The sequence below is a fragment of the Nasonia vitripennis genome, chromosome 2 (assembly GCF_009193385.2).
Source record: "Nasonia vitripennis strain AsymCx chromosome 2, Nvit_psr_1.1, whole genome shotgun sequence".
In the NCBI taxonomy this organism is placed as follows: Eukaryota; Metazoa; Arthropoda; class Insecta; order Hymenoptera; family Pteromalidae; genus Nasonia; species Nasonia vitripennis.
Window position 1 is genome coordinate 7,816,325 of NC_045758.1, and position 25,750 is coordinate 7,842,074.

At 43.8% G+C, this 25,750-nt stretch overlaps 5 protein-coding genes across 15 annotated transcripts in view; 3 read left to right on the forward strand and 2 right to left on the reverse strand.

Moving 5' to 3' along the window:
- LOC100680094 lies at positions 1 to 3,062 on the forward strand. Of its 2 annotated transcripts, none has more exons than XM_003428004.4 (5): positions 1 to 306; positions 768 to 1,123; positions 1,208 to 1,476; positions 1,553 to 1,781; positions 1,862 to 3,062. In XM_003428004.4, exons 1-5 carry the CDS (start codon positions 236 to 238, stop codon positions 2,032 to 2,034), a joined length of 1,098 nt encoding a protein of 365 aa, XP_003428052.1. In that variant the 5' UTR covers positions 1 to 235; the 3' UTR covers positions 2,035 to 3,062. The 2 variants fall into 2 exon arrangements, with proteins under 2 accessions (XP_003428052.1, XP_008214392.1); XM_008216170.4 differs by lacking the exon at positions 1 to 306 and adding an exon at positions 442 to 655.
- LOC100117745 (FGGY carbohydrate kinase domain-containing protein) lies at positions 2,444 to 13,426 on the reverse strand. 5 transcript variants are annotated; one of them, XM_031923739.2, is made up of 11 exons: positions 13,300 to 13,426; positions 5,280 to 5,541; positions 5,088 to 5,199; positions 4,776 to 5,013; positions 4,586 to 4,713; positions 4,312 to 4,494; positions 4,027 to 4,234; positions 3,800 to 3,950; positions 3,652 to 3,726; positions 3,299 to 3,576; positions 2,444 to 3,220 (listed from the first exon to the last, which is right to left on the reverse strand). In XM_031923739.2, the coding sequence occupies exons 2-11, from the start codon at positions 5,454 to 5,456 to the stop codon at positions 3,139 to 3,141; spliced, it is 1,632 nt and encodes a 543-aa protein (XP_031779599.1). In that variant the 5' UTR covers positions 5,457 to 5,541; positions 13,300 to 13,426; the 3' UTR covers positions 2,444 to 3,138. The 5 variants fall into 5 exon arrangements, with proteins under 5 accessions (XP_031779599.1, XP_008214394.1, XP_032452512.1 ...); XM_008216172.4 differs by lacking the exon at positions 13,300 to 13,426 and adding an exon at positions 7,422 to 7,635; XM_032596621.1 differs by lacking the exon at positions 13,300 to 13,426 and adding an exon at positions 5,853 to 5,993.
- On the forward strand, positions 6,065 to 7,328 carry LOC100680529. 3 transcript variants are annotated; one of them, XM_031923755.2, is made up of 5 exons: positions 6,087 to 6,241; positions 6,423 to 6,475; positions 6,647 to 6,798; positions 6,872 to 7,041; positions 7,110 to 7,328. In XM_031923755.2, exons 2-5 carry the CDS (start codon positions 6,456 to 6,458, stop codon positions 7,224 to 7,226), a joined length of 459 nt encoding a protein of 152 aa, XP_031779615.1. In that variant the 5' UTR covers positions 6,087 to 6,241; positions 6,423 to 6,455; the 3' UTR covers positions 7,227 to 7,328. The 3 variants fall into 3 exon arrangements, with proteins under 3 accessions (XP_031779613.1, XP_031779615.1, XP_031779614.1); XM_031923754.2 differs by having other exon boundaries at positions 6,205 to 6,340; XM_031923753.2 differs by having other exon boundaries at positions 6,065 to 6,475.
- Positions 7,951 to 25,750, forward strand: part of LOC100117624 — a 26,487-nt gene continuing 8,687 nt past the window's right edge. The window contains exons 1-2 of one of the 4 annotated variants that reach the window (XM_008216167.4): positions 7,951 to 8,394; positions 18,908 to 18,946. The gene's annotated coding sequence lies outside the window, so the exon portion shown is untranslated. Of the gene's footprint in view, positions 8,395 to 8,693; positions 8,795 to 9,028; positions 9,183 to 18,907; positions 18,947 to 25,750 lie in introns of those variants that run through there. The other 3 variants (XM_008216164.4, XM_008216168.3, XM_032596620.1) reach the window with 3 other exon arrangements.
- Positions 22,232 to 24,777, reverse strand: LOC100679997. Its single transcript, XM_016982092.3, has 2 exons — positions 24,366 to 24,777; positions 22,232 to 23,977 (listed from the first exon to the last, which is right to left on the reverse strand). The coding sequence occupies exon 2, from the start codon at positions 23,949 to 23,951 to the stop codon at positions 23,340 to 23,342; it is 612 nt and encodes a 203-aa protein (XP_016837581.1). The 5' UTR covers positions 23,952 to 23,977; positions 24,366 to 24,777; the 3' UTR covers positions 22,232 to 23,339.

A 25,750-nucleotide genomic window follows, 5' to 3' on the forward strand; every position in this document is an offset into this window, starting at 1 on the left:
TGGGGGCTGACTACGCCACAGCGGCCACACACACGCACATGACAATCCGTCGCACACACGAGTCGTGCGCGCTCCTCTCTCTCTCTCTCTACTCCTTTTTTGTTTTTATTGATTTCTTCGCTTGTTTTGTTTAGCTTGCCGCTAGCGCAGGCAGTATTGTACTTACTTTACTTTAGACTCCCTCATGATTTCCGCGTCGAACGATTTTTCGCGAGTTCGCTGAAGAGCCTGCACGATGACGATGGACACGGTGATAAAGTTGGAGCAGCCCGAGGACATATCCGACTTGAAGCCCAAAGCGCCGAGGTAAATATATGTAATGCATCGAGTGAATTCCATCGCATGAGCCCTGGCCTTCCTCAAGCGTGAGAAAATCACGCCTGTTCTGCGGGGAACTGTTGCTCCGATCGATAAACGCGCTGCAGTCTGCTTACGTGTGTGTTTTTCTTTTGTGTGCAGCACTTTTCTCGTTGTTTGACATTGCTCGATTGTTCAATTTTTATTGATGGATTCACGCGTGCTTCGTATCGAGCTTCTGCTATAATGCTTCATTGTCTTCCTTTGATGGGGGTTGAAAGTCGCGTGATATCGTCGGGTTTGCGTTGAACGGTTTTTCGGAGCGTCGATTAAATGAATATTACGCATTGTTTCTTAGGTTATATTTCACCTGTTGCTTACATAAATACCTGACTCCCGTTTGTTAATTGTAAAATTGAAAAAAAAAAGACCTTGGATGAAGCTCATTTGACGATGTTCATTTTTTACAGCAATGAGAAGGACTTGAGAGACCACTTGACGGACAATGGAGGCTTGTACGATTTGATTGTTAAACAAATGATCCAACAAGGGCACGAAGGAGAATTGTGCAGCTGGTTGAAAGAATCAAACTTGATCAGGTCAAACATGAACTGTCCCACAGAAGGCTGCAATGGCAAGAGCCTGCAGTGGTCTCCGGCTAGATCCATTGATAAATACAGTTGGGTCTGTTTTGACTGCAAGAAACGGCAAAATCTTAGGGATAGTTCCTTTTTTTTGCAAATTAAATGTGACTTGAAAATATGCATGCAACTGATAGTAGCCTGGTGTCAATCGATACCAAGCGATGTTGTCATCAACCACTTGAGTAAGTCTTTTGAATTTCTATTTAACTTTTGATTATGCCTACTAATATTACATTGCTGACAAGTTTCTTAAAATTTATTTACAGATGTGAAGCCTCATGTAGTTAAGAGAGCCTATGAAAAATTAGGAAAGGTTACGGAGACCTATGTTATTAAACATGCTAAAGACTGGGTACTTGGAGGAGGTGAAAAAATATTAATAGTTGATGAATTTCCTGGAGGATATATGGCAGAAACTGTAAGTACCCCAGTACCAAAGAAACGCAATAACAACTGTCGTACAATTCTATGTATTGCTGAATGTCACAATCTTCCACCAAGAATGTGGATGCACATAATAAATGCTAACCCAGAGGTGAATTTGAATTCATGTAAAATAAATAATCATATTTTTTCGTTACAACATAAATCACATAACTATTTGTGTTTAGCCACCAAAAAATGCAAAAAATCAAACAACAACTAGATGCGGTATGGTCGAAGAGGCATTGAATGAGATTCGGGCTCACGCAGTACCTGGAAGTTTCTTGATAGCTAATAAACGAGCGCGATGTTGTAACTATGAAGCACTGAAAGAATTGCAAGAGTATACAGTTTTATGTATTGAAGATTTGCAGACCTATGATACTCCTGGAAAGAATGAACTTCTTGCTAATCTTGGTTAGTGAACTGATTTTCAAAATTATATTAAAAGTTGTAAATGTAATATCACTAATTCTTTTTTATAATTTTCTTAACAGAGACTATATGGCAGACAGGAATTGGAGTATGCGAAGAAATACAAGATTCTACTCGTAGTAATGGCCTTTCAAGCCTTTATGAACATTTATGGAAACAAAAGTTTGCCACAACACCATCAAATGCCTTTACGCATATCATTCATCATATTGCTGAATGTCATCCACTTACGTAAGTGACTCTGTAAAGGAGTATAGCGTGAAAACGTAGATATTGATTGACAAAGACTATATTGAAAAGTTATATATTTTCTGAGAGATTTAATGCGTGAACGAGGATAGAAGTCTTCCAAAACTATTTTTTACGCATTGCACAATTAAAAATCACACAAGTGCCTATGGGGATAGTTATAGAGTAGGTAAAATTATTATTGTTGATGAACTTTTAACAAATTTATACAAAAGTAAAACGCTCTTGCTAAAAGCGCAAGAAGAATGAGGTATTCATATAGAGCCAAAGAGGCTGAAGTATTTACCACTTCCATTTGATACTTTTCAACAATGCCTTGTCATTTTTTATATTTATTGAATACATCTGATATCGTTTATTGTTATCTTACTTACGTTAGTATTACACAAATTATATTTCTCTTTTTTTATATTTAATTTATTCTTCAGTTTTAAAAATTGTACTTTTTAAGCACGATTTCTATATTTTGTGGATTAACAATCAAACTAACAAATAGATGTTCTCGTAATTCTGCAAATAGAGTCACATAATCCACAAGTGCAATTAATTATAATTTATTAAAACTAAACTTTCATTTTATATTTATTTGAGTTGTTTTGACCAAAGTTACAAAGTCTTGAGAATGAATTAGAATTGGCAAGTACTTTGATTAATTGTAAGTTTAATGAAATATAAGCAACATGTTATCACACAAAATAATAATTTTATTTGAAGCATATGATGTGATTATTATAAAACGTAAATTTAAGATCGTTATTAATGTGGAGTATAAAATATATATCGACACAATTTTATGATGACACTCAGTCATATCGATTGAAACGTTGTTTTGTACCGTTTTGAGATTGTGAACTTACGATATTGAACAAATTGTGCCTTTAATGAGTGGAGTATAGGTCAGCAATAACTATTATATACACAACAAATACAAATGTAACATTTTTCATTATAAACATACTTTTATACATATATTTTATATATGATATTAAAATAAATAAATCGTTTTTCATTCAACTTTTTGAGATTCTGTTTCTGCTTTCTAAAAACGTGCTATAAAAATGTATCAAAAATATCAACAATATATTTCAACTTATTTAGAAGACATGTACTTCTTATACACCTGCTGGTCTTTGACCATTTTCTTAAAAACTTGATACTTTTTAGAATGATATCTGAAAATAGGAAGTGCACCATATAATATCACATTAATCATCGTCAAAAATAAATTCTGGAGATGATGAAATACTTACGAGTAAGTTTCAGTGATTGGATTCACTACATTAGCTGAACCTCCCATCACTTTAATAGCTTCGTGCACAGAAGAAAATGTTTTGGCTGCACAGGACCCAAGAATAGCAGAACCAACTAAAACGGATTCTCGTTCCACAGGACAAAGAACTGGTAAGCCCAAAACGTCCGCTTGAGTTTGAATGAACAATGGGTTTTGACTAAGTCCGCCACATACAAGTAGTGACTCTATCTTATGCCCTGCATCGGTCAGAGCTTCTAAAATGTGTTTCGTCCCATACTGTCAACGTTAAAATCATGGAAGTATATTCAAAATTAATAAAACATGGACAGAAGTAGTTTTGTAATAATTTACCGTTAGCGATTGCATCGTTGCTAAGTACAGTGTTGCTAAGCTCTCTTCGTCGGTTGCTAAAGTAAGACCACAAATCTGCAAAAATCCTTCTTTATTTCTAAAATATCTGAATGGAGAAATTTCAGTTCATAAAGACAAATTATTTTACCATTCCATGCAATGTTGGATCGGCAAGGGGTGAACGATTTCCGTGAAAATCTGGCCAGACGTGGACATCTTCAGTCAAGTATGCTATGTCTGAAAGTTTTTTCTTACTAGCCATTGAGCTCAAGAGGTCTGACAGGTATTTTTGTATATGCCTTATAATTAAAATAAAATTAAAATTATTCAAATTCCATTGCTTTCTGTGCATTTTAAAAGTATAAAATTACTAACACATTTGGTGGCAAACTGTTTTTTATTTTCAAAGAAGCTGGATGGCTATCAATTATGTGATCAATTAACTTTCCAGTTGTACTTTGTCCTCCTTCATTGAGCCAAAGGTCAGGAACCATTGCTCCATAATAAGGTCCCCAAACACCATCGACAAATATTTCATCTTTGCTGACAGCCATGTGGCACGTTGATGTTCCACAAATTAAACCTATAGGAATTTAAACATTTAAGTAAATATTGAGAAATGTGTGCCATTGTGGATTACCGATTTATAAACATTAATACCTAATCTACTGGTGAACTCGGGTGAAACTTGTGGAGCAGAACATCCAAGCATTCCGAGACCACCGGCATGCGCGTCGATTATTGACGTGCCTACAGGTGTACCTTCTAAAAGATCTAATTCTTCAGCAGCTCTTGCAGTTAAGCCAAGTCCTACGGGATGTCCTGGAGGCTTTACATCTTGACCTATTTTAAAAAGAAATTGCAGAGTAATACACTGAGGGAACTATAGTTTGAGAACGTTTAGATCTTTTACCAAAATTTTAATTGAGTATACCTATTTTTTTCCAATTGTTGCTTTGTAAATCAGATAATCCAATCTCATCGAAGAAATCAGCACACCAGTGATTATCCCCATTTGGTCCAGCACTAAAGTTCCATTTGCATACTAAAGAGCATAATGATCTAGAATTTCAATTTGAATGTACTATCGAATTAACAAAGTTGCTTCATTACTTAAGACTTACCTAGACTCTGAATTAGTGGCTTTCCATGTCAGAAAGTCAGGTAAATCAAAGAATAATGCAGCTCTCCTCCAAGAATCTGGTAAATTATTTTTCAGCCACAATAGCTTTGGTACTTCCATTTCCAATGATACTTTTCCTCCAACGTATTTGAGCATTTTATGGCCTAGTTTATTGATGTAATCGGCTTGCTCTTGAGCTCTATGATCCATCCATAAAATGATATTTTGCTCATCATTACCTAAGTTATATAAAATTATTCCAGTAAAAATTTTGTTATTTTTTATAGTTATGCTTCTCTGTATATATTAGTACCCGTAGGACTGACAGTAACTGGTAATCCATTTTTATCAATTGCAACTAAGGAACAAGTTGCATCGAAACCAATTCCTTTAATACGGTCTTTTGGAGTTTTAGCTATAACTTTCTAAAAAAAATATATAAATTTTACAATATCATTCTACATTTACATTTAGAATATACTTTTCAAAATAAAAATAGTATTACCTTGACTACTTGACAGACTGAAGACCAAATATCATCTGATGATTGTTCATAAAATTTAGCCTTTGGATTGAAGGTTTTTGTTGGCTTTACTGCAGTTGCTACAATTTTTCCTTGAGATGTAACTAGAGCTGCTCTAACACTTCCTGTACCAACATCAACACCCACAAAATAATCCATGCTACTCAAGATTTTGAAATCGGCCCTTGCTCAATCAAAAGTACGTCTGTACAGTTTGTCAGTCACAAATCAACTGAGCACAGCGCTGAAAAGTAAACCATTATCAACTTTAGAGATTTATGACACAAGCATACAACATATTTCTTATAAGAGTGTGACCCTGAGATAACACTTAAGCTTGCTCAAGTAATAGTTTGGCTTTGAACAAAATATGTATGTACGATGCAATCATTCGAGCAAGTGGGCAATTTTAAAAGCTTAGGAATATGCTAATAACTGTTAAATTACAATAGGAAAAAAGTAACTAAAATAGCGCTGCATATCTATATTTATTGTTATGAAACAATTCCAACAAGTGTTTAAAAATTCCATAACGACTAGAAAAACTACACATACCGCACACTTTCAGTCAGAAAAAAAAAATAACGAGGTTTTTCTCTAAAAAGATTTTCAAAAACATTAAGTAGTATGTTAAGTATTGCGCCAATGAGGTTCCCGCACTAGCTCGCGCGATAAGTTTGACGCAAAAAAAAGATGAGATTACACTATACACGATTGCATGTCATTTATAAACCTCTCGTTATCTTCGTTAGCTAACCAGCTACAGCCAAAAAAGTCGCACGAGAAGACGCTCGCCTATCACGCGCGTCGATGCCGATGTAATTTTAAAGTCAAGTAATTGAGCCTGCCGCTGCGGCATTTTTCGGAGTCGCGGTGGCGGATTATCAGACCAGACCACGTGGCGCGCACTGTTTACACGCATTCTCGCCTGCTTATATACTTAAGTATGACGACTTGACGCTTCTGCTGGCGAAGCATTTGTTTTTTGTTCGTGCAAGCCACTTTTTTAGGTGTTCGCCGGGGTGGATAGTTTTCGGAAGAGGGTTAGATTGTTGCGCTCTCGCAGGAGGAAATTGATTGTGATTGTTCGAGCGTGATATAACAGCTGCTGTTGCTTGGTTACAGAATACAGATGCGGAGCCGATTGCTAACCTCAAAATGGTCCGGTACAAGAACAGGTAATGTTTTTGTTTACGTTTTCTTTTCATTGTTTACTTTGGAATACGTTTTTGTTTGAGGCTCGTGTTCTCTTAATGCATGCACTGGTGATTTGTATATATTTGAACAGTTATATGGCACAATATACTGTACTATGTGTTGATAGTTCATGTTTATTTATTTTGTTATAGATACATAACTATCCAGGTATCTAGTAAGAAGGAGAAATTCGCCAATAAGCCATTAAATCTCAAACCCCAAGCCGTGCATGAAGCGATTCAGAAAAAAGTTTTGGAAATGTATGGGGATTATGGCATAGCAGCAATCAAAGCTGGATTTTCAGGTCGGTATCAAGATAAAATTTTTTATCAACACCATTAAACACTTTCAGCTTATCTGTAAAACATATGTTATAGCCAAGTACTGCAATGCTCACACAAGAATAGCACTGATAAAAATTCGTCATGGACCTCATATGTTCCTACTGAAAGCTCTACCAAAAATCAACGATGTTGGAGGAAACCACGTTAATGTGAAGATTATGTACATAGGAGCAACGATGAAACATTGTTTCATATTTATTAAGGTAACTATTGCAAATTTGAATATACAAACCATTGGGAATATATGTATAACTGTACAATTTACATGTAGAACTACCAGAGGGAAAAGTTGCAGTCAATGTGGAAAGAGATGAAGAACGACAACGAGAGGAAGGAACTCGAGAAAGCATTGATGACAATGGATCCTGCCATGAAAGACCTCTTGTAATGAATAATGCTGTGATAAACCATAATTAAGGATGAAATAGTTTAAGATACTTTAAATCGATTCTAATAAATAAAAAAAAAAACAAATAATTTTCTACAAAAATGGAAAAAACTGTACCCTCTTAACAAATCTTATAAGGGTCATTCCAAAGGCTGCCAAGTAATGTTTATATTTAACCGAACGTTTGCAATATACCTTGTATTCCGAGCACCCAATATTTAACGAGCACATAAACGAAGCCGCCGTCTCTGCCAAAAGGTTAACGCACTTCCGTCGCATAAAACGAAATTATCACAGCACAATCTCCTCGTCACTCGTATACACAACAACAATCGGCACACTCGCGCAGTTGAACACCGCACAAAGGCGTCTGCTCGAGAAAATTCAAACGCACGGACATGCGGCAACGGTCGCTTTCGAATCCTTCGGAGATATATATCTATACATATACATACAGCCAAGCCCCCTCCCGCAATCAACATTATAATCAATTCCGCAAACAAACGAAAAAGAGCCCGCCCATAGAGAAAAAAAAGTCCAACCAAACCCTTCGTCTCATTCCCGCCCTCCCGAGCTCAACCGAATCCGTCCGATTTTACCCGACTGCAGCATATTACACGAGAACCAGCGCCTTCCGCGTTTTCGGCGGCGGTGTGTGGCGGCCAGTGGCCGCAAAAATCGTCCCGTCCTTCTCTCGCGCGCCCCGTCGACTCGCTCCTGCGCGCGGCAACCGCGTGTGCTGCTGCTGCTGCTGCAGTGCCTCTCGGCAGCTCAGTCAGTGTACGTACGTTGTCGGCAGCGCGAGAGCGCCTGATTTTGTACCGCATTATATTATATCCGAACGAACGACGCAGCGGTGAGCATTTTATGTTCTGAGTACACGAATATCTTATCATCGGTCCGTCCTGCTGCAAGTGTGTGTTTTATTTGTACAAAAAATCGAGATCCTCCGAGCCGGTGATTTGGTATTTCCACACGGAGGAGGAGGAGGAGGTGCAGACTGTCCATCGTTCCTGTGGGAGTACCGCGATCGATCGAAGGAATAAAGGGCGAGCTGTACGCGAGAGTACTTGGTGCTCGATGCGCAGAGGTGACTTTGTTACCCCGGCGAGAAGCTCCAGGGTCATGGGAGGTGCCTGAGGCTGCACCTGGACATCCTGCGCGCAAGGTAAGCTGCTCTCTCCCTGTTTCAACCCTCCGAGAGGGAGGTTATGAGCTTCGCTCGTTCGTGTAAGCATCATTTTGTTTACGCGGCACCTGGAGAAACAAACTGGCGTTACTCATGGTCTCTCCGCCGCTTGAATTTCGCGTGTGTATACGTGTGTCGTATAGAATACGGGCGAAGGGATGGGGGAGGCGCGAGTGTGCGTGCGGCCATATGCGTGTCCGTGTGTGTATATAATAGCGCGATATATGTCTGCGTTCGTCGCGCAGTCATGGTGTACGTTTTACAGTCGTTTCGGAGCTGAAAGACGACGGCCGAGTTATTCTTTCCCTGCAGTGCTATGCCGTTTGTTTGGCTTGAGCTACTGTTGCTGATGCGAGCGGATCTGCGATGACTGTCAAAGGTTCGTTACATAAAATTCGCCGTTCGTTCGATAATACTCTTAGGTGTACTTGTGCTATTCTCTCTCGCTCGGCGACGGTCATTCATAATGAACGAAGCTGGGTATCGAGCTATAGGTACTGTATAACTATAGTGTAGCTTGTGGGGGGAGAGCGAGACTTTGCAAAAAGGGAGATTTTGTGGGATGTGTGTGTGTGTGTGTGTGCGTGTGTCACAGAGAGTATACGAGGTGATATTGAGTTTGGGCAGTGAGCGTTGTACGGATATCGGTGACGTGTGTACGATAACGTTTGATCCACCGAAAAAACGTTGGATTCTGGGAAAGGCCGACATTTGACATTGCCACAGTCGCCGCGACCAAGTTTTGAATTTGAGGCGAGCATCGAATGGTAAATAGAAACAAAAGTGTAGGTATAGTTACGCGAAGCAAAAACTGTGTACAAGTCGGCAAATCCTTCGTATACCTGTTTCTTATAATATACTGTGCGTTTGCATCGTGAGTCATTCGGCTTGATTAAATACGAAATCACGAATTTTCAGACACACGCGCGTACTTTCGACATTGCGTAGTATCTTATCTACCAACAGGATTTCACAGGATGATTTTTATGTAATTCATATGCACAGCTGACTTTGAAATTCTCTTTCGAAACACATTTTTGCATTCGAGCGAGCTAGGACTACGAGATGACGCAAAAACTCGTTCTCCCCGACAACAAGGCTTCAGTTTTTCACGAAAAATTCAACGGCTCCGAGAGCACAGTGAAAAATTCTCGAACCCTCGCGCAAGCCACTCGGAGCGTGCAAAATTCCCGCAGACCCTTCCCATACAAAATCGTCCTCGACGAAGGTCATCCCCCCGAAACGGCGTATCCCTCTCGGCCTATTTTCCCTCCCTATTTCCATCCCTCTCTGACTCCAAGCGCAGATCGCACACACACCTTTCGCTCTCGGCCTCTCCCTACCTCGACTGCAGCCCTATGTGCCGGCTCAGCTGATTATTCAGCGTGTCTCCGGCGCAAGAGCTATCGATTATCACGTATAAGTAAACGCGCCCTTGTCCGAAACTCGAAATCGGAATCGTTTAATTTTAGATCGAGCAGTGCGCGCGCGCGCCAGCGATCGATCGACTCGTGAGTAAGTAAGTATAAGTACACGCTCGAGGAAATTTTGAGAAAGTTCTTGAAAGTCGCGCACGAGCGAGCGGTTCGCACGCGGGAATAAAAGGTGTATGCCTATACAGACAAACAGGCCACATCGAGAGTTCATTTGTGCGTTCGGATACATTATTGACGACGAGAGACGAGAGCGGTTGGTATGAATTTTGGATGAAGCTGCTTTGGGGTTGAGGACTGGAAAAGCGAATTGAATGGAGTTCTTTTCTGCCGCGTGAGGCGACCCGTGGAAAAAGGATGTGTTATTGCATTAAAGTGGATTAAAAAATTCACTTCGACCTCGAGTATCGAGTTCCGCGTGATTATCGGTTAAGTAAAAGCAAAATCCATCGAGAGATCCGTCACATAGCGGCGGAAACAAGAGGAAACCGCGCGATCGGTGTGTTTCGTTAGTAACTCGGAACTTTAATGGGTAAGAGCGAAGCAGACACGCGCTGCAGGCGCGCACGAGAGAAAGAAAGACGGCCGAATGGAAATAGCATTTTACGCCGTTTTTAGGAAAAGAAAACGAGTTAATGTTCGCCCGTCACGGAAATCACGTACTTTATCCCGCCGACGCTATTATACGCTGCGGCTCTGCTGTGTGTTTCAACTTTTAAAACTATGCCAGCAGTCCGTATACTTTATTTTATCCGCCGTATACGGATAGATCGTTTGGACAAAGTTTCATTGCTTCGCTGCGGCTCGCGGTCGGTCATATTTAATTGAAATAACGGAGCGCGTAAATAATAAAAAGTTTACACGTTACGAGCCGCGTCGTCAAAACCGTAACCGTTCATGCACAGCACACGTCGTCGCGGCCGAATCCCCGCATCCCTTGCGCGTAAATTATCCGCTCAAAGGAAGGACCCTCGCGTGTTCGCTCGCACATCGCAAACTAAATGCTACCGCGGCACTGCTCGAGAAAGAAGCCAGAGCCTGCAGCTCTAGAAATGAGAGACGTCCATACGAATCGACGATCAAAGGATCTTGACGCATACGTATAGCTTGTATAGGGGACCCTCAGTCGTACAAATTACACACATGCGAATATATAGTATACATTCGTGCTCAAGCGAGTTTCTCGACGAGGCGCGTCCGAGGAGTTTACTATACAGCGTGTCTCGTCCTCTGTCCGTAATTATTTATCTTGCGCTCGTGTCATAAGCGTCAGAGAGAGAGAGAGAGAGAGAGAGAGAGAGAGAGGAAGTCGCTCGCGCGCGAGTTACACGCCTGCACGGATGCTACTAATCGCGCGACGCGTTTGCGCGCTGATCTCCCTGCTGGCTCTTGATATATACCGATGATGATACCATATTGCGCGTTCGATGCATAGGGACCGTATTAAGGGACACTTTACTTTTGTAAGTTCGAAAAAAGTCGGTGCATAATGCATACTCGGAGCGTCGCGCTTTTTCCACTCGTTCTAGCGTGAAACCGCTTTGAAAGCACGCGTACACAATGAGAACGACTGTAAAACGTGATTGTTCCCTAAAATAGAAAATGGAGAGGCTTGTTTTGTAATTAAACGTATAGAGCGCATGCGAGCACGTATTATACATATGCAGCGTTTTGTATGGAGGGCGTTGAAAAAAAAAGAAATAGCATCAGTGCCTTTTCATGGCAAGCTTTCGTATTTCCGGCTTTTATATTGCGTTGGAACTTTTCACCGAGCAATTGTCCGACAGCGTTTGACACTCGTTCGCTACCCACGAGTCCCTTTGCATACATGAGGAGGAGGAGGAGGAGGAGAAGAATTGATGAATGGACGATTTCGTTTTCTCTCATTCGCGCGCGAGCTGTGATTTGTTTCCGATTGTCTTTAATCGCGAAAATCCCTTTTTTTACATCCAACTCGTTTTACCGTCAGAATACAATTCAACCGCGCCATCGCAGAGTAGATCGAGAATCTTTGAATTTTATCTCGAAAAATCTGCCCAACAGCTCCCGCAGTTCATTAGTCATTCCGAGCAGCTTCGTCACCTACATTTGTAGGCGTGTACGTGTGAGAATTGCCTGATTAATCTCCGCTTTATCTATCGCCAGAAAATTTCGCGAGACAGGAGAGACAATCGGCTGCCGAGAAAGTCGGCCGCTTTCGCGACTGCGGGCTTGTGAAAAAAAAAATAAAAGTCGCGCATACGTCTCTACTTTAAAAGAAAAGAGGCGAATCATCGACTCTCTCTCTCTCGAGAACGTACTCCGGAGTTACGCAATTGATTGTGGGACACTACCGGCATCATCGAGATTAATATATCCGAGATGACACGTACAGAAAATCAAGTAGCCAGACACTCGTGCTTCTGTATAATTACGTCTCTTTCTGGCGCTTGAAGATTCTTTCGAAATTACAACATAAAGAGCCGAGGTACGGATCGAAGGATATAATAAGAAGCGAATGACGAAAGCATCAAGTTTCTCCGCAGAAACGTCAGAAATCAAAAACTTCACGACCGCCTATACTCGCCCATGCCTGGAAGCGCGGATCCTTAGCATTTCGTGCACGAACGCCTCGCACATATAATCCTTGCACTGGCGCGTTCGTTCACTCTCGGCAGCTATTCGCTTCCCGCAACCGTGCGCGCGCTGTAACAACAATCGTGCTGCGCCGATCATCGCTATACGTGACTGTATATAACGATCTAAAAGTATACTTGTATATGTACGAAGCCTCCGACGATTTTCGGCCATAATACACGCGGCGGCGCATTATACATTCGCGGGGAGAAAACTCGATTACGCGCGCACGCCTCATCGCGTAAATTGCCCCGCCGAGGAATTATTATTATGCACGTGAGCTTGGAATTTTTTTTCTCTCTTTCGACGTGAAAACCGCGCGCGATCTCTCTTGTGTTACTCGTTTGGGTGTTGCTTTTTATGGTCTACTTTATATCATCCAGGGAAATTGTGGGCTGTCTCGAAGTTGGCTACTGTATTTTCCTTCGCGGTTTCGTTAATTAATGAAGTTTAATTGAAGTTCGTGTACACTATGAGTGATCGTGTGCGGAGGAAGCTTTTCATTGCGAAAAGTGTAATTACGAAGCATTAGCTGTTTGAAGCTGAAGGTCAGTCAACTTTTTTTTCCGTTATATAAACCAATAATTAAGGATAAAAACCGATGATGGGCAGTTGAGCTGATTTTCTGGATGAAGCTGTCAAGGAAGCTCTCACCCAAAAACCAAACCGATCTCTCGGCATGCACTTTACGGTTATACAACACCTCTCTCGGATCACGTTCGAAAACCTGTCGCTCTCCCAACTCTCCCAAAAAAGACCATCAGCAAACTACAAAAGACACGCGTAGTACCCAACATTGCATTACACTCCAGCATAGCACATCGAGTTTACATACACATGCAGGACACACCAGGTGCTGCGCTCTTTCTCTCTCTCTCTTTCTCTCTCAATGAAATCCTCCCATCGCCACGTGCATCGAGTCCGTCCAGGCGACTCGCGTTACTTCCTCCGACGATGCGTGCCTCGCATCGACGCTATTACACACGTACACACACTGATGCACCTCCGACGCTTTTAATAGAGCGTTACAAGGGGGCACCGGCCGTCCAGACGACTTTTCCTCGACTATAACGCACTGCGACTCGCTGCAACAACGTGCATGAGAGCAAGTCTCTCTCTCCCTACCGAGTATGTAACCGTCGATTATAGCGCGACGACAATTACCGCCACACGATGATCCTTGACGCGCGCGGGGTTTCACCGGAGCGATGATCGTTTTTTGTGCTGCAGAGGCGAGCTGTTTGTACAATGCCGAGAAATGTGTTTTTTTTTACTACTACTGCTGGGATCGGTGCTGGGTAGAGACACAATGCGCGTGACGCGTTGACCTTATTCGAATTTTCAGCTCTTTATGCGCGAGTGATTTTTACGGCTGCTGCTGCTGTGTTGTACTTCGAGCGAGCGATTTTTGTGTTATACAAGGATCAATCTCTTCTGCATTTAGCACTTGTTTTCGCTGAGATATAATGACCGACTGATCGCAAAACTAGGTTACGTAAGCAGAGAGAATCGTTATATTTTCACACAGGCTAGTTTAAAAACGATTCAGGATGCATTGTCTCCCATACAAGGTTGACGCCTGCTGTATACAATACCACTCTCTTGCGTAACCCGAATTAAAACTCAATAAAAGCGTCCCTCCCATCAACTCAGCGTCATCGCTATGCACAGCAGACAAATCAAACAACACCTCCGACGAATTTCTCGCGCGACCCCTCAAGTATTTACATAATTAATCCGTCGTCGTCGTCGTCGTCCCCTATATACATTGGAAAATCCATCCGTGACCGTATAATCCATCTTCTCCACTCACGCGACTATTACACGCCCACAGCTAGATCGGCTGGCCGAATAAATAAAGACAGGCAGCGACACGAAATTCACGTCTCCGAGTCTCGCACACCCCCTCGTGCAGAAGTCGAATATCGAATGGAAGTCTCTCTCTCTCTCTCTCTCTCTCTCTCTCTCTCTCTCTCTCTCTCTCTCTCCCCCCCAGCGTGTGAAATGAGTCTCTATCCTTGCTCATCTCGACGGCTCGTGTATAGGACACATACACATACTGCATCGCACAGGGGGAAGAACTTCGCAGTCGTAATACGTATATATAGGTACGTGCCTGGCGGATCAAGTTGATCCCCCTGGTAAACGGCCTCCGTAGAATGCAGCCTCGGATTCCCTTCGATGCGCTGCAGCGTTCGAGAGAGTCTCTATCTATCTCTGGCGTTTTTGGGGTCTAGTTTGGCCGGTCGTTGGCCGAGTGAGCTCCTCTCGTATCTCGCGGGGTACTTTTTCTTACACGGAGAGATCTAGAGAGGATTTGACGGATTCGAGGCTTCGAGATCGCTGTTCGACGCGTCGGGAAGATTAGGAGGAGTTGCATTGCTGGGTAAAGTAGCGGAAATCCAAGTAGCTTCGCTAATTAGCCTTAAAAGCTTCGGATGACGATTCGCGGACGCAATAAATCACTTAGCAACAATGCGCGTCGCTTTTCTCCTCACCTTCGTCGTGCTCGCGTTGTATACGTTACACACGTACGCGAGAGAGAGAGAGAGAGAGAGAGAGAGAAAGAGAGAGAGAGAGAGAGAGTATGTCTGCTCTATTTTCTTCCGTTCGGGGAAAACGGAGCAATGAAGTGCAACGACGAGTAATGTCAGTACGGCGCTGCAGCGGTGTGTCTCGTTATATTTTCGGCCGCCTCCAAAACGCTCTCCGACACACACGCAATGAGGATGGTGTTTAGCCATTAATTCCGCTAATTAGCGTGATTCGCGCAGGTACAGCTTTTCATGCTGAAAATCGATCCATACGCATTTTTCATCGCGGCGTCTGTCTCTCTTTATCTCCGCACCATACTATATAATAAGCACGTACACTCCGACTACTCTATACACACAGCCCGCACTTCGGCTATCTGGCAGCGGCACTTTTGTCGCTGCACGCCCGGATATATTTACCACGTGGCTCGTTAAAGTGCCCTTCTTTTGTCGGTGTGTCTGTGTGGACGTACACGTAGATACGCTTCGTCGTTAGCGAGTATATAAGGTTCAGGACCGGCATCTTGAGCACGATTCTCCTCGAGTTTTTTTGGATATACGCGCCGATAATAATGACACGTGTAGGACGGAAGCTCCTCGGAGAGAAAGAGATAAAAAAGCTGCTCCCAGATACCCGGGATTGCGGTCTGTGTCTGCGGTGATTTGGATTTTTTAAGAAATGACAGACGCGGTGTGTTGTACGCTATCTGTGTTCTGGAAGTTTTATTTTTCGTTCTACGAGGTTGGAGATAAGGACGGGATGCTATCTTTATTTTGTGAGGGAAGGGTTTCCTGTTTTATTAAGATGAAAGGAGAACATTGAGGATGCGCGCCTGGCGCGGTTTGTTTGGTTGGAAAGCGACGTTATCGGAGAATGCTCTCTGTGAAAATATAACAGTTTTAACTATTTATTGTTTGATTATAACGGAAGCAGAGAGTCTAGAGTATTATACACCTGATAAATTTTTCTAATAATCCCGTACTAGGCTTTTTTAATCACCTAATGAAACTTTGATTGGATTAATTAGGAGTCTGGCACAATAAAGTGCGGGCGCTGCTAGATACACAGCCTCTGATAGCGTAAACTTGAGAATTATGGAGAATAAATTTGATACCGTATACGCGAGAGTTTATCCTTCGTTATAAACTCGGCTCGTAACGCAATTAGTGTCGCCGCTATGATAATGTGTCGAAACATCGCCAGGTTAACAGCGGTGTGACTCACAAAGGTGATTCATAAAATTATGTTTTGTAAGGATAATCTTCGGGTTATATATACTCCAATCAAATATTTGTCGCGTGTAATAGAGTTACGAGACTAAAAATGTATAGACCTTTCAATTACACCGAAACGCCAAAATAAATCTCGATACTGACATTGCAGCGATAGTATATGGTAAACATAGCTCAAATTTTCGGGATTCTTGGCACAGCTCGGAAAACTCCCAGCGGCGCTCGAGCCCATCGCGTGTATAATAATTCACACGGGCGCCAAACGGCAACGGCATTTCATAAAAAAATTCGAAGCTCCCTCACTCTCTCTCCCTCTCTTTCCGCAAAACTCCATCTTATACGTCGCATGCGTTCCGAGAATGCCCAGAAAAGCATCACATCGTCAAATACGCGAGCGTACAGCCGGTCATAAAGTACTTCCCTGTACAGCGGCACAGTAGCGGTATATATCCAACGCAGCTCGTCTTCTTTGCCTCCTCCTCATATACGTCCGCAGCTGCTGACCCACACGAGAACGCAGAGCATTCGTCGGATCGCGAGACAGAAGCGAGCGGAGAAAGCGAACCCCTCGAGTGTCTCGTTTCTTCTTCCCTTTTTTCACTAGCGCTGCTCTGATGCTCTCCTCGCTACACATACTATATACGAGCTCAAGAGGCTCGATGATTGGAGGACTATTAATTTCTTTTTTACTTTTACGAGCGAGAGATGACGCGATGCGCTGTGTGCGAATAACGTCCGGATATTTTTGGAGCAAGAGAGAAGTGCGTTGCGCCCAAGAGAGAGAGAGAGAGAGAGAGAGAGAGAGAGAGAGAGAGAGAGAGAGAGAGAGAGAGAGAGAGAGAGAGAGGAACGCGCGATATGGGAGTCGCGAACGACACACACGCTCGTGAGTCTACTTGTGTGTATGTCGGGAGAGGGAAGAAAGGGGCTCGATTAGATTATCGAAATTTCAGCGAGGCTATTTCCAAGTCGTTATTTACCGAGGCGTTACTTTATTTCGGGACTTCGCGGAGAGAGAGAGAGAGAGTCGGCGTCTTTGTCGTGCTTCTCCTTTTGCGGCGTGTTTACGCAAGCGTACGGTGCGGGCTTTGACTCTTTTATTCCCGATGTGTTTATGGAGAAGCGAATGCATCTCTCTCTCTCTCTCTTTCTGCGTCTATTTTCGTTTTTACGCCCTACATTTTTCAAGGTTTTTTGTGTATACGAAAACTTATTTATCGGCGTAATCAACTCTTGATAAAAATAGAGAGTCGGTTTAATAAATATAACTGCAGAGCGCGTATCATCCGATCGCGCAATTCGAGTCTGCCGCTGCAGTCGTTGATTTGCGAAAGTACAATTGCCACCGTCCGCAGAGCTCGCAATTGATGATACCGAAGTTTTGATTGTGCTTCTTCTCGGTACAAGCTCTCTCTCTCTCTCTCTCTCTCTCTCTCTCGCCGAAATCGCTTTCATTTATAATAAATAAACGCTTCCGCGAACTGGCGCAACGGAAAACGTCTCGCAATTCATTCTTCCTATAGTATACCGAGTTATAACGAAAACTCAGCTGTAGCGGCGCGAAATAATCTGCATCGATCCGCATATGCGTCGCAGCCGGGCACTGCACAAAGCGGACAAATAAAACAATAAACACTCGAAGAACTGCAGACGCTCTGAAAACCGCACCATATGCACGCGCGGACATACACTGAATCAATTCCTCATACGTATACCCACACAAAGCCCCGAGTTCTGCACTCTTTTTGTCACCCCCTGTACGCATACTGTACACACATACTCACTTTCGTGCGCAGATGCTGCGTCTCTGACGCTGAGCAATTTCTCGAAAAAGGCCTCGAGAGCTCCGCGCGCATGCATGTATTCATGACATGTGTTCGGCTTCTTAGTTTCGTTTCGCCGGCTGTTCGTTTCCTCCTCCGCCGGCAGCGGCGGGGGGCAAAAACGCAAAGGGAGAGCGACTATACCTATACTCTCTCTCTCTCTCTCTCTCTCGTTACGTCGTCATCGCTGCTGGACAAAATTATTATACCGGAGGGACGCGCGCGAATTCCTTTCGTCTCTCTTATTTTTTTTTATTTTTGGTTTGGTCGGCTGCAGGGGATTATTTATTCCGCGGGAGCTGCCGCTGCAGTATTTAGGAATACGGATCTGGCGATTCGTATGCGGGAGACGCTCGTGCTGCGTGTTTTGTGGGATTCGGATTGATATCTGAGAGAGGGGCGAGTTTTTTTTATATGCTATGGAGAGAGAAAGTTGCGCTTAGGTTGAACGATTTGCGCGGTGTGTAAGAAAAGAAGAATTTAAATTTCATTCGATCGTAATGCAACTATTCAATTCGTGTGTGAAGAAAGGGCTCGTTCGAGTAGATTCGCAGACGCTTGTATAAATAAGAGCTGAGTCGGCGTTCATTGAATTGATACAAAATAATTGGGGTTTTATTGAAGCAAACGACTTAATTGGCGGTAATTACGTCTCTCGGGAGAGAGGAGACTTCTTATACGAGTCCTGATGCTGATGCAGCTTGCCAACTTGGAGCGGCTGGACGATGGTACTCGAGCTTTTGGCAAATTCAGCTGCGCTAAACAACCTTGCTCTCCATTGCACGACTTTAAATTGTATCGTTAAATTCAAAATGTTCGTGACAAACTAATCCTGAAAATTTTTGTGTTACAGGTGAGTTTGGAATCAGTCGCCTTCTTTTCATCGCGACACGTAAGTCATTCAATGGACTATTTTTAAATTCGTCAAAAAGTCACATCTATATAGCTTCCGGAATCGCCGTTCGTATTAAAATCCCTCCCAAACCTCGGCCAAACGTTCCAACCGGCAAAGCCTCATCAACCGCCTGCATCAGAGACTTCGCTGTGCTAACACCTTCGACCGAATGCGGGTCAGCGTTTTAATAGTACAGTAACAGCAACAGCAGCGATTCTACGCGTACACACATCCCGACATCGTCTCGTCGCGAACGACCTTGACCCAGTGAACGAAAGCTCGCGCGATATATTGCAAACCGAGACTCGCGAGCTCGAACCCTGGTGCATCAATCACGTACACACTGGTCTACCGGCTGCTGTAGGTTACGTAACCGATTTGAATTGTGTTTCCTTAGGTGATACGTATAACACTCTGTGCGAAGCGTCGCGTGCTGATGCACTTTTGGTGTATATATAGGTAAAGGCGAGAGCGAGAGCGTAATATGATGTGGATTTTGATAGCTGCGGGGGTAATGTAATTTAGCTAGGAGAAATTGTCGATAAGATTGGAAATTGATTTTGTTGTATATTTCGTTCGACCTTTCGTGTATATGCGACTTGGGTCTCCGGACGACAATGATGGCTCGTCTGATGATATCTTGATTCACCGTCGCGAGGAAGAGGTCATTACTCGGCGGATTCAAAAACATGTTTATATTTTTTTAAACACATATTTCGCTTCGACCTTGGAAAACTGGAAATTTCCAATTCACACGTATACGGAGCATCAAAAATTTCCGCAAACAAAGCGCTCCGTTTTTGTATCCTCAACCTTCATTTACAAACTTGCTGTATAGTCTCACTATCTTGTTTATTGCATAAACAATCCATATAATCCAGACTATCTCGCGCCCAGGAAATTCAAGATGAATCGCGCTAATTTCTCATCAGAGAAATCATTCCGGTTTTAAATTTAGCCTCAGCTCGCGCTGCACCTTGCGCTATATACGCAACACATTTTATATAAGCCACACATGTATATGTACACTATATTCTACATTGTTTCGCATCGCTGCAATCGATCTCGTGTTTCTCGAAGCCTTATTTTCTCCTGTCAAATCGGCCACGCGCTGTAATACAAGTTAAAGAAAAAAAGTGTATATACTTTTTCTTTCACCGGGATACGTTAGAGCAGCTTCTGCTGCAGCGCTCGCTCTGCGATATTGTATTGAATAACTGCGAGGATGTAGGTCGAAACGAGAAACATCGGCCAGCGATGCGAAGTGTCGCTGTTAATAATCTCGGCGCGTATTATAATACTGTCACTGCGCAGGCTTGGAATATTGTTACATCGTGAATAACATTTGGAACGTGAGATAGTAGATAAAACACTTTTTGTCCATGAACTATTTACTGTGCCTTAGATTATTTTAAAAAATGGGACACGTGTATGACGAAATGTGATGAAAAACAACACAGTAGAAAAAGTCAGGCCAGTTCAGACCCATAATTCAAGTGTACCCAAATGCATTATATACATCTTTATCGGCGTATCTCCGAGCTCGCACAATGAGGCGTCTCCTCCCACTTTCCCATAAATCAGAAACTCCATTTCTCCCGCATATACGCTCGCGTTTGAACCTCCTCCGCTGCATTCTACCACGACTATTTCCATTCGAAATTCTAGAACACGTCGCAACTATCGGTCCTCTCTCTCTCTCTCTCTCTCTCTCTCTCTCTCTCTCTCTCTCTCTCTCTCTCTCTCTCTCTCTCTCGCACTTCAAAGTCTACGAATCCCGAATTAATCTCCACACTACATCAAAACCTAAATCTAACGTCAACTCTTCCGCTTAGTCATCCGGCACATAGCGAAAGAAAACAGCGAGCTCCGAACGGCAGTATTTTCCATCGGCGAGCATGTGAATCCCCGACGACTACTATAACACTACATCGCGTCATTACACGATTCGCGCGTGCGACGCGAGTTCGTTGCATCAGCATCGGCGGTGCACTTTGCTCTCCAATTCTGCTGCAGTTCCTTCTTCCGTATATGGCGATCCAGAGGGCCAAGCGCCGCGTCGTGTCTTCCGAGAAAGCCCGATTATTATACCGTATAAAAGAGAAGCGCACGCAAGAGCTTTATGTAGGACGAAAGCGTCATTCGTTATGCGGGATTTTTTGCCGTTGCAGCGCGGCCGGCTATACACGCGCGGTTTATCGAGGAGTCTGTGGCGCAGTGCGTGGGACGATCATCCGATTTATGTAGAGAGAGTTGATCGAGCTTGTAAGAGGCGTCGGTGAAGGATTCGGCTATTAGCGGTTGCTTCTTCGAAGGTTTTTGTTTTTTCAAAGGGATAAATGCAGGATGTGTATTTCTAGAAAAATAATTAACGTATAATAATGTACAGCTTGTACAGCGAAATTTATGATCGGATTTAATGGCTGCGTGCGAGAAATGCTAATATTTTCGTTTTACTGCAGAGATGCGCTATGATTTCTTCCATTATTCAATGCGCTACTCGCATAAAGAAGCTAATAATGCACTTTATTATTATTATCATCGTCAGTTTTTACTTCTGGCTCTTTGTGAATTTACTTTTAAATTAGAGAAAGCGCAGCGATTCAGTGTCGATCGCAGCTATGATTTCAATGCAAACAAAAGAAATGCTCTCATTATCGACGACCAAACTATACGCACACGCCTAGCGAATACATCGCTCCTCCCACCTCGCTCTAATCGATCACCAATCGAACGCAATTACGCATCTCCGAACGCGGGCCGTTATACCGTACTCTCGCCTCAAAATGAACCGAAACGGCTCTAATAAATCAGGAAAAAAAACTGGGTCACGCTCGCTCAGAAGGAGTTTCCTTCTCCGCTCTCTTCATGCCTAGGTACGCGGGTACACCCGGAAACTCGTTCTCTGCGGCCTCTTTTCACGCGTGTTCAACGCGACAGCGGGACGAGGCATCGGTGAGTCTGTTTTCGGTGCGGAATATTACGAAGTGCACACGTTCGGAGAGTCTCGGGGTCTAGGTAGTGCCGCTGATGCGGCGGAATGTGCTAGGAGGAGAGGAGAGTTGAGAGGGTGAACGGATAGGCGGGTTTTATCGTGGCTGGAGATCACTTGGACGAGACTCAATTCGCGGATTGGACGTTTTATATACGCCAGACGGCTGTGGAATCCGTGATTTTTTTGTTCGCGAAAGAGCGAAAGCTGCAGACTAAAGGGTTTTAAGTTAATTCTTGTGTATAGGATTTTAGGAAATGGGAAAATCTTCAAGATACATAACCTTTTGATCATTGTTTTCGAACCGAGTGTTGCGTGCCGCATATAATTTACTATATATTTAAAATAATAGTGACTAGATCAGACCTCTTATTTACAGTGATACACACTCAAATGCAACATCGCTACACCGCACGCAACTTACTCGGTCTCATTTATTAAAATACTTATTTGACTAGATTCATTACAGTATATATACGTTTAATGCAGCTTGTTCCTTTTTACACTCGAAAGTATGTATATCATTAATATATATCCCAAAGCATGAAATCTTAAGTAGATAAGCCCGAGGTTGTCCGGACACGCGCGCATAGCCTTTTTACAGTAATAAGTATAACGTCTTACAATCGCGTGTTGCTCGCCTATAATAACAAGTTCAACTGCACACGAATACATACATATCTCTGCACATCCTCCTATATTACGCGTATACGATATTAACACATAATAACCCTTTCTTCTCCCTATATCTTTGAAGAAAAGAGTCAGGACGAGATAATATACATCGATCGCGCGGCGAAACAATCCGTCGAGCATCGGAGAGAAGTAAAGAGCAAACGTTCGCGCAATAATCACAATCGCCCTTTTGTCGCGCAGCTGCATGACATTCCGCGCGGCTGTCGAGCGGAAAATCGAGCTACCGGCTGCTTTTTCCATCAAGCCATCGGAAGTCTCGCTGCTGTGGTCATCCGTAAAAATCAATCCCGCCTCTTTCGGACTTTGCAGCTGCGCGTCGAGCTTCCGGTTTACGCGTATTATAAAAGTGTCGTTCCATAGGGTGATCGTTGTTTTTCAGACGCGAGATTGCCTCACTTCCAGGATGCAGTGCGGGAAGAAAAATTCTAATTTGATAGTACTTAGGATGCGAAAATGTTTCCTCTCGGGGCGCGTTTGGCCGGATGTATCCGTGTGCGCTTCCTGCGGATCGCTTACTCATTTGGGTTTTTGCGTCGATAACGTAAGTCATGGAGAAGACGAAGCTCTTTCTCATTTTCTTCTAAGAGTAGATTTCCACTTGCTCCTCTCGAGGCACTGAATTTCGCCTGCACACATTGTAATGTTCGCTCGATTAAAGCACTAGTAAAGCCACTATACCGATTTAAGCTATCACACTAATATTCAACACTTGTTCTTGATGCACAGATTGACGTAGACGTTCGGGCAGCCGATCGCCTCGCTGAGCCTCTTCTTTCCCTCGGTCTTCTTACCAGCAGTCGGTGTCGAAGTGGTGGTGATCTTGGTGACGGTTACGCTTCCGTCCTCGTTGACCCTCGACTTGCTGGTGCTGCTGCTGCTCGTCTCGCGCTTCTTCTTCTTCTTCTCGCCGTCGGCCTCGCTCTTCTTTCCGCTGGACTTGCGAGTCTCGCCGAACTCGATGACACCGCCGTCGCCCCGGTACTTCACTTGCTCGCGTCCGTTGACGGATTCCGGTCCCAGAATGATGCGACCCCCGTCGCCGAGGTACTCAACCGAGCCGAGGTTCCTCACGATGTGGACTCGGCAGCCGTCGCCGGACACCCGGAGGAGGCCGCTGTTGATCGCGAGGGTGACGCGGCAGCCGTCGCCCTGGATCCACAGGTTGGACGCGTTCGAGTTCATCTTGACTCGGAGACCGTCGCCCATCAGGTGGTCCCGGATCTCGTGCTCGAAGCCTGGGTAGGACGGAGGCGGCGACGACGGGTGGAATGTCTTGTCGTTGGCGCTGCTGCGGGTTTCCGTTGGTCCCTTCATGGTTGATCGATGATGGGAGTCTGTAACTGAGAAGGGTTGCTCGGTTATTAATGCGTTAGCTTTGCAATTTTAACAACAACAAGCCGTCCTTTCTCGAAGCAATTAAGCGGCCGCTTCGACGAATAGCATCGGCTGCAGTCACGTAAAATAAAAGCGGCGCACGCGAGCATATCCATGAAAATTAACGAATTCTCGAAGGCATCGTACACGCTTCGGATCTTACGCAAGCTTCGGAGATCCGCGTAACGTTACATCTCGCGCATTCCTGCATATATTCATAAGCTCTCGCGGTAATAAGCCTGAAAAATCCCCGGACATTTCCGCGAGTGTAATCGCGATGCCGAGTTTATTCATAAGGGAGAGCAAAGTGCGCGTAACGAGAAGCGAAAGAAAAAATGCGCATCAGCCGCTCACCTTCGTGACTGCCTATGGTGCCTCTGTATAACACACAGGGAGAGAATCTCCTCTACTTGACTTCAAACTCGTATCTTCTTATGTCCGTCACAACTGGAAAGCCAGTGACACCTCCTCGTCTCGATGCTGCCGATGACGCGTTTTTCATTACCCAGAACGAGATTTCTGCTAAACACAACACACCTGAAGCGTCTCGTAACTATGGCAACCGTTTACACACGCACACAGACACTGCAGCAAAGGAGAAGCTGTTGCTTGACCGATCGTTCGCAATGAAAGAACAGACTCGGAGCCGTGTGTCGCGGTTTAAGGCTCGGTTCGCTATCTACCGCGGTGATCGGTCCCGGCCAATTGGAGACGGGCGCGCTGGGTACTTCCCCTTGTTGTCGGCGCTCTTTCTCTCTCTTATACGCGCTCGCCTATACAAGCCGCATTGATATATGTCAGGCGTGCGAGTGATCGATGGTGGGGATATACTATTGCGATTGCAGTGTGCTTTACCACCACCGCCGCCGCCGCACCGGTTCTTTTTTTCGCAATTGGCTATTTCGCGATTACCGGTGATCACACCTACTTTGCGCTCTGGAGATCAGCTCCGGTGAATGACGATTTTTCGCGATCGGATGTATTTTTGCCGAGGAGTACGCGATATAGTGTGATTCACGCTCTTCTCGCGCGGAGATGCTTGAGAGAGAGAGAGAGAGAGAGAGAGAGAGAGAGAGAGAGAGAGAGAGAGAGAGAGAGAGAGAGAGAGAGAGAGAGAGAGAGAGAGATGACCGCGGAAAGTTTGGCGCACTTGAGATTAGGAGTAGTTAGCGAGTAGTACTCGTGTGGTGTTGATGATGGCAAACAGACTTGCGAGATCGACGCATGACGTTGTATCGCGTCATTTAAATGCGTTGATGGATGAGCAAATAAACTTGACATCGTTAGAGAAAATCGTTCGCTGAATATTATCGGTCGTCGATTGTTATGTGTTCTATACTGTACGGCTTTCGCTAATTACGCATCAAATAGGCGGAATCGTAGCGAGACTTATCAAATATTTTTAATTTTTCGCTAATGATTCGCTGTGATCGACACGTGGCAGCAGCGCGTGCATGTGCGTGTGCAACTTCGATAATAGAGAAACAAACATATAGCAGCTCGGGACGTAAAAGAGTTAAGCATATGCTAATGTATGGTAATCGCACATGTGGTTTCGTTTGAGAACCAACGGGTTCTCTCCGTCATAGCGAAATTTCGCGTATTATCGGAGAGTTTTCGAGGGGATCCCTCCGGTCGATTGTCATTAGTCACTTCGTCAAAGCATCGAGTGTGTTTGTTTTCCTGTACCTCGAGAGATCGCTCAGATCTGACTTTGATGAGAAAAAAAATCGATTAAC

Coding starts and splice junctions, on each gene's coding strand:
- LOC100680529 (XM_031923753.2), top strand. CDS start 6,456: ATGGTCCGGTACAAGAACAG. Junction 6,476..6,646: donor ATGGTCCGGTACAAGAACAG/GTAATGTTTTTG, acceptor ATTTTGTTATAG/ATACATAACTATCCAGGTAT. Junction 7,042..7,109: donor ATTGTTTCATATTTATTAAG/GTAACTATTGCA, acceptor ATTTACATGTAG/AACTACCAGAGGGAAAAGTT.
- LOC100117745 (XM_031923739.2), bottom strand. CDS start 5,456: ATGGATTATTTTGTGGGTGTTGATGTTGGTACAGGAAGTGTTAGAGCA. Junction 4,714..4,775: donor GCCACTAATTCAGAGTCTAG/GTAAGTCTTAAG, acceptor TTGAAATTCTAG/ATCATTATGCTCTTTAGTAT. Junction 3,727..3,799: donor ATCCAACATTGCATGGAATG/GTAAAATAATTT, acceptor GGATTTTTGCAG/ATTTGTGGTCTTACTTTAGC.
- LOC100679997 (XM_016982092.3), bottom strand. CDS start 23,951: ATGAAGGGACCAACGGAAACCCGCAGCAGCGCCAACGACAAGACATTC.
- LOC100680094 (XM_003428004.4), top strand. CDS start 236: ATGACGATGGACACGGTGATAAAGTTGGAGCAGCCCGAGGACATATCC. Junction 1,124..1,207: donor TGTTGTCATCAACCACTTGA/GTAAGTCTTTTG, acceptor ATTTATTTACAG/ATGTGAAGCCTCATGTAGTT. Junction 1,782..1,861: donor TGAACTTCTTGCTAATCTTG/GTTAGTGAACTG, acceptor TTTTCTTAACAG/AGACTATATGGCAGACAGGA.